General features: G+C 45.2%; 1 protein-coding gene across 5 annotated transcripts in view; it reads left to right on the top strand.

The window, feature by feature from the left end:
* Positions 1-12,165, top strand: part of LOC106572778 (polypyrimidine tract-binding protein 3) — a 121,336-nt gene that overhangs the window by 74,153 nt on the left and 35,018 nt on the right. For 2 of the 5 annotated variants that reach the window (XM_045694155.1, XM_045694161.1), the window contains exons 4-6: positions 3,495-3,641; positions 8,368-8,535; positions 9,022-9,132. In XM_045694155.1, the coding sequence (XP_045550111.1) occupies positions 3,495-3,641; positions 8,368-8,535; positions 9,022-9,132 (426 nt within the window). Of the gene's footprint in view, positions 1-3,494; positions 3,642-4,083; positions 4,107-8,367; positions 8,536-9,021; positions 9,172-12,165 lie in introns of those variants that run through there. The other 3 variants (XM_045694149.1, XM_045694152.1, XM_045694158.1) reach the window with 2 other exon arrangements.

Genomic DNA, 12,165 nt, shown 5'->3' with positions numbered 1-12,165 from the left:
GTTAGTCTACACCTGTTGTTTACCAAGCATTTCACTGGTAGTCTACACCTGTTGTTTACAAAGCATTTCCCTGTTAGTCTACACCTGTTGTTTACCAAGCATTTACCTGTTAGTCTACACCTGTTGTTTACCAAGCATTTACCTGTTAGTCTACACCTGTTGTTTACCAAGCATTTACCTGGTAGTCTACACCTGTTGTTTACCAAGCATTTACCTGTTAGTCTACACCTGTTGTTTACCAAGCATTTCCCTGTTAGTCTACACCTGTTGTTTACCAAGCATCTCACTGGTAGTCTACACCTGTTGTTTACCAAGCATTTACCTGTTAGTCTACACCTGTTGTTTACCAAGCATTTCCCTGTTAGTCTACACCTGTTGTTTACCAAGCATCTCACTGGTAGTCTACACCTGTTGTTTACCAAGCATTTCACTGGTAGTCTACACCTGTTGTTTACCAAGCATTTCACTGGTAGTCTACACCTGTTGTTTACAAAGCATTTCCCTGTTAGTCTACACCTGTTGTTTACCAAGCATTTACCTGTTAGTCTACACCTGTTGTTTACCAAGCATTTACCTGTTAGTCTACACCTGTTGTTTACCAAGCATTTACCTGGTAGTCTACACCTGTTGTTTACCAAGCATTTACCTGTTAGTCTACACCTGTTGTTTACCAAGCATTTACCTGTTAGTCTACACCTGTTGTTTACCAAGCATTTACCTGTTAGTCTATACCTGTTGTTTACCAAGCATTTACCTGTTAGTCTACACCTGTTGTTTACCAAGCATTTACCTGTTAGTCTACACCTGTTGTTTACCAAGCATTTACCTGTTAGTCTACACCTGTTGTTTACCAAGCATTTACCTGTTAGTCTACACCTGTTGTTTACCAAGCATTTACCTGTTAGTCTACACCTGTTGTTTACCAAGTATTTCACTGATAGTCTACACCTGTTGTTTACCAAGCATTTACCTGTTAGTCTACACCTGTTGTTTACCAAGCATTTACCTGGTAGTCTACACCTGTTGTTTACCAAGCATTTACCTGTTAGTCTACACCTGTTGTTTACCAAGCATTTCACTGGTAGTCTACACCTGTTGTTTACAAAGCATTTACCTGTTAGTCTACACCTGTTGTTTACCAAGCATTTCCCTGTTAGTCTACACCTGTTGTTTACCAAGTATTTCACTGATAGTCTACACCTGTTGTTTACCAAGCATTTACCTGTTAGTCTACACCTGTTGTTTACCAAGCATTTACCTGGTAGTCTACACCTGTTGTTTACCAAGCATTTACCTGTTAGTCTACACCTGTTGTTTACCAAGCATTTCACTGGTAGTCTACACCTGTTGTTTACAAAGCATTTCCCTGTTAGTCTACACCTGTTGTTTACCAAGCATTTCCCTGTTAGTCTACACCTGTTGTTTACCAAGCATTTCCCTGTTAGTCTACACCTGTTGTTTACCAAGCATTTACCTGTTAGTCTACACCTGTTGTTTACCAAGCATTTCCCTGTTAGTCTACACCTGTTGTTTACCAAGCATCTCACTGGTAGTCTACACCTGTTGTTTACCAAGCATGTCACTGGTAGTCTACACCTGTTGTTTACCAAGCATTTCACTGGTAGTCTACACCTGTTGTTTACAAAGCATTTCCCTGTTAGTCTACACCTGTTGTTTACCAAGCATTTACCTGTTAGTCTACACCTGTTGTTTACCAAGCATTTACCTGTTAGTCTACACCTGTTGTTTACCAAGCATTTACCTGGTAGTCTACACCTGTTGTTTACCAAGCATTTACCTGTTAGTCTACACCTGTTGTTTACCAAGCATTTCCCTGTTAGTCTACACCTGTTGTTTACCAAGCATCTCACTGGTAGTCTACACCTGTTGTTTACCAAGCATTTACCTGTTAGTCTACACCTGTTGTTTACCAAGCATTTCCCTGTTAGTCTACACCTGTTGTTTACCAAGCATCTCACTGGTAGTCTACACCTGTTGTTTACCAAGCATTTCACTGGTAGTCTACACCTGTTGTTTACCAAGCATTTCACTGGTAGTCTACACCTGTTGTTTACAAAGCATTTCCCTGTTAGTCTACACCTGTTGTTTACCAAGCATTTACCTGTTAGTCTACACCTGTTGTTTACCAAGCATTTACCTGTTAGTCTACACCTGTTGTTTACCAAGCATTTACCTGGTAGTCTACACCTGTTGTTTACCAAGCATTTACCTGTTAGTCTACACCTGTTGTTTACCAAGCATTTACCTGTTAGTCTACACCTGTTGTTTACCAAGCATTTACCTGTTAGTCTATACCTGTTGTTTACCAAGCATTTACCTGTTAGTCTACACCTGTTGTTTACCAAGCATTTACCTGTTAGTCTACACCTGTTGTTTACCAAGCATTTACCTGTTAGTCTACACCTGTTGTTTACCAAGCATTTACCTGTTAGTCTACACCTGTTGTTTACCAAGCATTTACCTGTTAGTCTACACCTGTTGTTTACCAAGTATTTCACTGATAGTCTACACCTGTTGTTTACCAAGCATTTACCTGTTAGTCTACACCTGTTGTTTACCAAGCATTTACCTGTTAGTCTACACCTGTTGTTTACCAAGCATTTACCTGTTAGTCTACACCTGTTGTTTACCAAGCATTTACCTGTTAGTCTACACCTGTTGTTTACCAAGCATTTACCTGTTAGTCTACACCTGTTGTTTATCAAGCATTTCACTGGTAGTCTACACCTGTTGTTTACCAAGCATCTCACTGTTAGTCTACACCTGTTGTTTACCAAGCATTTACCTGTTAGTCTACACCTGTTGTTTACCAAGCATTTACCTGTTAGTCTACACCTGTTGTTTACCAAGCATTTCACCTGTTAGTCTACACCTGTTGTTTACCAAGCATGTGACGAATACCATTGTATTTTATTTGATACTGTCCAATTTATTTGGCTTGATGGGTTTGATTAGCTGTCATAAGAGGTGCTATGTTCTACCTGCAAAGAGTTCAGCATCTCATAATGAGATGAGTCTGAGTGATTCTTATTCAATACCATCCTAGTCATATTATACTCCACTGCACGGGTTTTCCTGAATCAGTTTCATTGTCCCTATAGTATTGTCTCTTAAAGGTGCAGAAGCCGGAAGGACAACTAAATGACATCGCAGATCAGATGTTAATATTTGTACCACTGAGACGACTATATGATTTTATGAGATTTCCTAGGCTTCTGTAGCATCCGTAAGAAATGATCAGGCCCAGTACCTACCTAGCTAACGTGCAGCTGTCTTCTGAAACAAACCATGGTCGATTACTACCCAGCATCATTCTCATTCAACAGTCTCAGGTTCAACACTACTTTAATGAAGTGAGATCAGGGCCAACAAAATATCACGTTCACGTTTCCTTTTCCGTTTTCCCCCTATAGCTTTGTGTTGTACTAAGTGTCTAACTTTAGTGTCCCTGTGTTCCCTCCCTAACCGACCAGGCTTTTATAGAAATGGCTTCTGAAGAGGCAGCGATCACCATGGTGAACTACTACACCACAGCAACACCTCACGTCCGCAACCAGCCGGTCTACATCCAGTACTCCAACCACCGCGAACTCAAGACAGACAACCTGCCCAATCAGGGGGTGAGTACAGTCCAACCTGACCAATCAGGGGCTGAGTACAGTACAACCTGACCAATCAGGGGCTGACTACAGTCCAACCTGACCAATCAGGGGCTGAGTACAGTACAACCTGACCAATCAGGGGCTGAGTACAGTCCAACCTGACCAATCAGGGGCTGAGTACAGTCCAACCTGATCAATCAGGGGCTGAGTACAGTCCAACCTGACCAATCAGGGGCTGAGTACAGTCCAACCTGCCCAATCAGGGGGTGAGTAGAGTCCAGCCTGACCAATCAGGGGCTGAGTACAGTCCAGCCTGACCAATCAGGGGCTGAGTACAGTCCAACCTGACCAATCAGGGGCTGAGTACAGTCCAACCTGCCCAATCAGGGGGTGAGTACAGTCCAACCTGACCAATCAGGGGCTGAGTACAGTCCAACCTGACCAATCAGGGGCTGAGTACAGTCCAACCTGCCCAATCAGGGGGTGAGTACAGTCCAGCCTGACCAATCAGGGGCTGAGTACAGTCCAGCCTGACCAATCAGGGGCTGAGTACAGTCCAACCTGATCAATCAGGGGCTGAGTACAGTACAACCTGACCAATCAGGGGCTGAGTACAGTCCAACCTGACCAATCAGGGGCTGAGTACAGTCCAACCTGATCAATCAGGGGCTGAGTACAGTCCAACCTGATCAATCAGGGGGTGAGTACAGTCCAACCGGACCAATCAGGGGGTGAGTACAGTCCAACCTGATCAATCAGGGGCTGAGTACAGTACAACCTGACCAATCAGGGGGTGAGTACAGTCCAACCTGACCAATCAGGGGCTGAGTACAGTCCAACCTGACCAATCAGGGGCTGAGTACAGTACAACCTGACCAATCAGGGGCTGAGTACAGTCCAACCTGACCAATCAGGGGTTTAGGACAGTCCAACCTGACCAATCAGAGTCCACCACATGGACAGTACATGGTCCTTGCCCTGAACAGCCACTGTGTGTGCGTCCCAAACAACCTATTCCCTATGGGCCCTGGTTAAAAGCACTAAAGACTGTTTACAGGTCATACTGTAGGTTACAGGTTATACTGTAGGTTATAGGTTATACTGTAGGTTACAGGTTACAGGTTATACTGTAGGTTACAGGTTATACTGTAGGTTATAGGTTATACTGTAGGTTACAGGTTACAGGTTATACTGTAGGTTACAGGTTATACTGTAGGTTACAGGTTATACTGTAGGTTACAGGTTACAGGTTATACTGTAGGTTACAGGTTATACTGTAGGTTACAGGTTATACTGTAGGTTATAGGTTATACTGTAGGTTACAGGTCATACTGTAGGTTACAGGTTATATTGTAGGTTACAGGTTATACTGTAGGTTACAGGTTATACTGTAGGTTACAGGTTACAGGTTATACTGTAGGTTACAGGTTATACTGTAGGTTACAGGTTATACTGTAGGTTACAGGTTACAGGTTACAGGTTATACAGTAGGTTACAGGTTACAGGTTATACTGTAGGTTATAGGTTATACTGTAGGTTACACGTTACAGGTTATACTGTAGGTTACAGGTTATACTGTAGGTTACAGGTTATACTGTAGGTTACAGGTTACAGGTTATACTGTAGGTTACAGGTTATACTGTAGGTTACAGGTTACACTGTAGGTTACAGGTTATACTGTAGGTTACAGGTTATACTGTAGGTTACAGGTTACACTGTAGGTTACAGGTTATACTGTAGGTTACAGGTTACAGGTTATACTGTAGGTTATAGGTTATACTGTAGGTTACAGGTTACAGGTTGTACTGTAGGTTACAGGTTACAGGTTATACTGTAGGTTATAGGTTATACTGTAGGTTACAGGTTGTACTGTAGGTTACAGGTTACAGGTTATACTGTAGGTTACAGGTCATACTGTAGGTTACAGGTTACAGGTTATACTGTAGGTTACAGGTTATACTATAGGTTACAGGTTATACTGTAGGTTACAGGTTACAGGTTATACTGTAGGTTACAGGTTATACTGTAGGTTACAGGTTACAGGTTATACTGTAGGTTACAGGTTATACTGTAGGTTACAGGTTATACTGTAGGTTACAGGTTACAGGTTATACTGTAGGTTACAGGTTATACTGTAGGTTACAGGTTATACTGTAGGTTACAGGTTATACTGTAGGTTACAGGTTACAGGTTATACTGTGGGTTACAGGTTGTACTGTAGGTTACAGGTTACAAGTTATACTGTAGGTTACAGGTTATACTGTAGGTTACATGTTATACTGTAGGTTACAGGTTATACTGTAGGTTACAGGTTATACTGTAGGTTACATGTTATACTGTAGGTTACAGGTTATACTGTAGGTTACATGTTATACTGTAGGTTACAGGTTATACTGTAGGTTACAGGTTATACTGTAGGTTACAGGTTACAGGTTATACTGTAGGTTACAGGTTATACTGTAGGTTACAGGTTATACTGTAGGTTACAGGTTACAGGTTATACTGTAGGTTACAGGTTATACTGTAGGTTACAGGTTACAGGTTATACTGTAGGTTACAGGTTATACTGTAGGTTATAGGTTATACTGTAGGTTACAGGTTATACTGTAGGTTACAGGTTATACTGTAGGTTACAGGTTACAGGTTGTACTGTAGGTTACAGGTTATACTGTAGGTTACAGGTTGTACTGTAGGTTACAGGTTATACTGTAGGTTACAGGTTACAGGTTACAGGTTGTACTGTAGGTTACAGGTTATACTGTAGGTTACAGGTTATACTGTAGGTTACAGGTTACAGCTTATACTTTAGGTTACAGGTTATACTGCAGGTTACAGGTTATACTGTAGGTTACAGGTTATACTATAGGTTACAGGTTATACTGTAGGTTACAGGTTACAGGTTATACTGTAGGTTACAGGTTATACTGTAGGTTACAGGTTACAGGTTATACTGTAGGTTACAGGTTATACTGTAGGTTACAGGTTACAGGTTATACTGTAGGTTACAGGTTATACTGTAGGTTACAGGTTATACTGTAGGTTATAGGGTGCCATTTGGAAATAGATTGTGTGATATGACAGTCCAGCAGCAGGCGTGTCCAGTCCACAATGTTCTGCTGATTCTAGCTAGCACTAATCTACTGTACAATATCATGTTACAACCTCTCTCTCGTTCTCTTTTGTCTTTCTCTTTCTCTATCTCTCTCTCTTTCTCTGTCTGTCTCTGTCTGTCTCTCTCTTTCTCTCTCTCTCTATCTCTGTCTTCCTCTTTCTCTCTCTCTCTCTCTCTCTCTCTCTCTCTCTCTCTCTCTCTCTCTCTCTCTCTCTCTCTCTCTCAATCTCTGTCTTCCTCTTTCTCTCTCTCTCTATCTCTCTCTCTTTCTCTCTCTCTCTCTGTCTCTGTCTCTGTCTTTCTCTCTCTCTTTCTCGCTCTCTCTCTCTCTCAATCTCTGTCTTCCTCTTTCTCTCTCTCTGTCTCTCTGTCTCTGTCTGTCTCTCTTTCTCTCTCTCTCTCAATCTCTGTCTTCCTCTTTCTCGCTCTCTCCACATTATGACAATAAATTATTAAGTTATTGTATATCATATTTTTATTGTTTGGGTTGTTAAACCCAACATCCCCCTCTCCTCCTCCACTCTCCCCCCTCTCTTCCCCCTCTCTCCTCCACTCTCCTCCCCCTCTACCCTGTCTCTTCCCCCTCTTCTCCTCCACTCTCCTCCTTCTCTTCCCCTCTCTCCTCCACTCTCCTCCCTCTCTTCCCTCTCTCCTCCACTCTCCTCCCCCTCTACCCTGTCTCTTCCCCCTCTCTCCTCCACTCTCCTCCCTCTCTTCCCTCTCTCCTCCACTCTCCTCCCCTCTACCCTGTCTCTCCCCCTCTCTCCTCCACTCTCCTCCCTCTCTTCCCTCTCTCCTCCACTCTCCTCCCCCCTCTACCCTGTCTCTTCCCCCTCTCTCCTCCACTCTCCTCCTTCTCTTCCCCTCTCTTCTCCACTCTCCCCCTCTCTTCCCTCTCTCCTCCACTCTCCTCCCCCTCTACCCTGTCTCTTCCCCCTCTTCTCCTCCACTCTCCTCCTTCTCTTCCCCTCTCTCCTCCACTCTCCTCCCTCTCTTCCCTCTCTCCTCCACTCTCCTCCCCCTCTACCCTGTCTCTTCCCCCTCTCTCCTCCACTCTCCTCCCTCTCTTCCCTCTCTCCTCCACTCTCCTCCCCCTCTACCCTGTCTCTCCCCCTCTCTCCTCCACTCTCCTCCCCCTCTACCCTGTCTCTCCCCCTCTCTCCTCCACTCTCCTCCCTCTCTTCCCTCTCTCCTCCACTCTCCTCCCCCCTCTACCCTGTCTCTCCCCCTCTCTCCTCCACTCTCCTCCCTCTCTTCCCTCTCTCCTCCACTCTCCTCCCCCTCTACCCTGTCTCTTCCCCCTCTTCTCCTCCACTCTCCTCCTTCTCTTCCCCTCTCTTCCTCCACTCTCCTCCCCCCTCTACCCTGTCTCTTCCCCCTCTTCTCCTCCACTCTCCTCCTTCTCTTCCCCTCTCTTCTTCCACTCTCCTCCATTCTCCTCCTCTCTTCCCCCTCTCTTCCTCCACTCTCCTCCTCTCTTCCTCCTCTCCTTCTCCACTCTCCTCCCTCTCTTTCCCCTTCTCCTCCACTCTTCCCTCTCTCCTCCTCTCCTCCTCAACTCTCCTCCCTCTCTTCCCCCCTCTTCCTCCACTCTCCTCCCTCTCTTCCCCTCTCTACTCCTTTCCCCAACAGAGAGCTCAGGCAGCGTTGCAGGCAGTCAACGCAGTGCATTCTGGGAACATGGCATTGGGCGGTTCAGCATCGGGCAGTGATGGAGCCTTGATGCCAGGACAGAGCCCCGTGCTGCGCATCATTGTAGAAAACCTCTTCTACCCTGTATCACTGGAGGTCCTGCACCAGGTAACCCTGATCTCTGACCTCTAAGCTCTTCTACCCTGTATCACTGGAGGTCCTGCACCAGGTAACCCTGATCTCTGACCTCTAAGCTCTTCTACCCTGTCTCTCTGGAGGTCCTACACCAGGTAACCCTGACCTTTAACCTCTTCTACCCTGTATCACTGGAGGTCCTGCACCAGGTAACCCTGACCTTTAACCTCTTCTACCTTGTCTCTCTGGAGGTAATGCACCAGGTAACCCTGACCTTTAACCTCTTCTACCTTGTCTCTCTGGAGGTAATGCACCATTGCACTATGGCTCTATCTTAATAGTCCCTCCCCTCTGACCTTCTCCGAAATGCCCTTTGAGAAGATGTGGAGAGAGGAATCAAGGAAAGATGAATTGAGAGGAGCCCAGGTCATAACACAGAATACTGAATGAGAGTATGGTGCTAAGTAGCCTAAGAGATATGTTTATATGAACTGGGTTTTTTTGGTTTTGTCTCCATAGATCTTCTCTAAGTTCGGGACAGTCCTGAAGATCATCACATTCACCAAGAACAACCAGTTCCAGGCCCTGCTACAATATGCTGACCCGATGAATGCCCACCACGCCAAAGTGGTACGTACTGACCCGATGAATGCCCACCACGCCAAAGTGGTACGTACTGAGCCGATGAATGCCCACCACGCCAAAGTGGTACGTACCTCCTCACATGGGGTTGAAATGGCTAGGCTAGGTCTCTGGCTAGGTCTCTGGCTAGGTCTCTGGCTAGGTCTCTGGCTAGATATTTGGCTAGGTCTCTGGCTAAGTCTCTGGCTAGGTCTCTGGCTAGGTCTCTGGCTAGATATATGGCTAGGTCTCTGGCTAGGTCTCTGGCTAGGTCTCTGGCTAGGTATTTGGCTAGGTCTCTGGCTAGGTCTCTGGCTAGGTCTCTGGCTAGGTATTTGGCTACGTCTCTGGCTAGGTCTCTGGCTAGGTCTCTGGCTAGGTCTCTGGCTAGGTATTTGGCTAGGTCTCTGGCTAGGTCTCTGGCTAGGTCTCTGGCTAGGTATTTGGCTAGGTCTCTGGCTAGGTCTCTGGCTAGGTCTCTGGCTAGATCTCTGGCTAGGTATTTGGCTAGGTCTCTGGCTAGGTCTCTGGCTAGGTCTCTGGCTAGGTATTTGGCTAGGTCTCTGGCTAGGTCTCTGGCTAGGTATTTGGCTAGGTCTCTGGCTAGGTCTCTGGCTAGGTATTTGGCTAGGTCTCTGGCTAGGTCTCTGGCTAGGTATTTGGCTAGGTCTCTGGCTAGGTCTCTGGCTAGGTCTCTGGCTAGGTATTTGGCTCGGTTTTTGGATGTCAGACATCCTGATGTAACTGTGAGGAATAGCAGCGCAGCTCTAAAACATCACGCAGCAGTCAGAAGAGGCAGGAGAGAGCATAACAAAGATCTCATTCTGAAGCCGGATCTACAGTCTGTCTATTTCTGTCCTGATATGTTTGGATAAAAGCCTTAATAATGTCAGATATGTCCTGATGTGTTTGGATAAAAGCCTTAATAATGTCACATATATTCCCTCTCAGCTCAGTTTAGCCCAGATAAGTCTTGGTCTCCATTACAACCCTTGGTTTTATCAATCTAGCCTTTTGGTCTTTTTTCCAATACAACCCCAACCATGCTTTAAACCTGAGCTCAAAAATCGTATCAAATTTGATTGGTCACGTACACATATTTAGCAGATGTTATTGCGGGTGTAGCAAAGCATACCCAAACACGCTTCAGTCTAGCTTGAACATGAAGGGAATCAGGTGCTCGACTGAGGGACTTGATAATCCGAAAAAATTATTCCTTACTCCAGGACACTTCAACAGGTCACTATCCCCAAAAATATTCCTTACTCCAGGACACTTCAACAGGTCACTATCCCCAAAAATTATTCCTTACTCCAGGACACTTCAACAGGTCACTATCCCCAAAAACATTCCTTACTCCGGGACACTTCAACAGGTCACTATCCCAAAGAATATTCCTTACTCCAGGACACTTCAACAGGTCACTATCCCAAAATAAAGAAAAAGGAGCACTCGGTTTCAGCATAGATGTTTGTTTATTCACAGGGCAAACATAAAAATGCTGTCTAGCTCCCATGTGTTAGGAGGAAGAGAGATTGGACGATGTGTTTTACTGCCTGGCCTCCTCCATCTCCATGCTATACCTGGCTGTAGCTAGAGCCCACAAATCTCAAATCACACACACCAGCCACCAGTGTCGTAGTCGAGTCACTAAAACTCAAGGCCAAGTCGAGACACGAGTCCCTATGGCTGAAGTCTGAGTCGAGTCCAAGTCCGAGTCCCCAATGGTCGAGTCACGAGTCGAGTCTATCAATTTATAATAGGTCTTATTATGCAATTGTTTCTAGTCGCCACCAGATGGCAGTATATCACCACATCCTCGTGAAAAGACCAAACTAATTTACTTTTCATCACCTACCTCACTCAATGCCTCTGTTTCACTACGTATTTATAAATTAATGGTAATTCAGGCTCCCAGCTACTTTTTTGTAAACGCCCACTGACATTGTTTTATTGCAGAGTGAAAACTAAAGGGAGAAGAATAAATGTTTGTGATTAGGAAACTCATTAGAACCATACTAACTTCAGCACAAAACGTCCAGGGGGTGAGCACGCTTTACCACTAAGAGACAGTTTAGTTGGGTCAATGTAAGACAGTCTTGTGTTCCACTTTGTTTGTTTTAGTAGCATGAATCGTTCCTGTTCAGACCAAAGGTGAAGAGTAGAATAATTGAAGGAATGAATCCAAGCCTCACTTATCACCTGTGGAAGGTGGGGCTTCCAGCAAGGCACAGATTTAATTGTATCTGCATCTGATGGTTATGGTGCTTCCAAGAGAACTGGGGAAAAAAAGTTTCTAGTTGTCTTGAACGCACTGAAGTCGGAAGTGTGAGATTTCCGAGTTTCCAGTTGTTTTGAACATTAGTCAGCGGAGGGAGGGAGCCTCTCATGGTCCCTGCTCTCTCCTTGCTTTCCTCCGGTGAGACTGAACCAGAGAGAGGGGATACTGTCTTCCACTTGATGGCAAAACTCCAGTCGCACTGCATCTGCCTCATGCACAAATTCATAGCCACGTGTTTGGTGATCGACTAGGAATGCCTTGAAGATCGACCAGGTTGGCGACCACTGTCCTACAGGTTCTTACCTTTTGAGCTATTTCCCTTTTTTGCTTCTGAAGAACAGATGTTATATGCCTGCAAGCTTTTTTTGAGGGAGGGGTTGTGGGACGAGGGGGGGGCAGGGGAAGAGAGGTTGAGAGTGAGGTAGAATCCCTACTCTGTAAGCTCTGTAAATTGCTAGGGGAAAGGAAAAACAAGATCATGTTCTCCGTTATGACTGTTTGCTTGTAAATGGCTCTCAAATTGCTCTCGTTCATTCATTATGAAGTTCAGCTGTAGGTCTTCACTAATGGATGAGAGCAGTCTCCCTGTCTCCCTGAATGGAGAGGTAGAGCAGTTTCCCTGGATGGAGAGGTAGAGCAGTCTCCCTGGATGGAGAGGTAGAGCAGTCTCCCTGTCTCCCTGGATGGAGAGGCAGTGGCCTGGGGTGGACTAGATGCAGTGACCTGGGGTGGACTAGATGCAGTGTCCTGGGGTGGACTAG

This window comes from Salmo salar, chromosome ssa01 (genome assembly GCF_905237065.1).
Source record: "Salmo salar chromosome ssa01, Ssal_v3.1, whole genome shotgun sequence".
In the NCBI taxonomy this organism is placed as follows: domain Eukaryota; kingdom Metazoa; phylum Chordata; class Actinopteri; order Salmoniformes; family Salmonidae; genus Salmo; species Salmo salar.
This window is presented reverse-complemented; position numbering and strand designations above follow the sequence as displayed.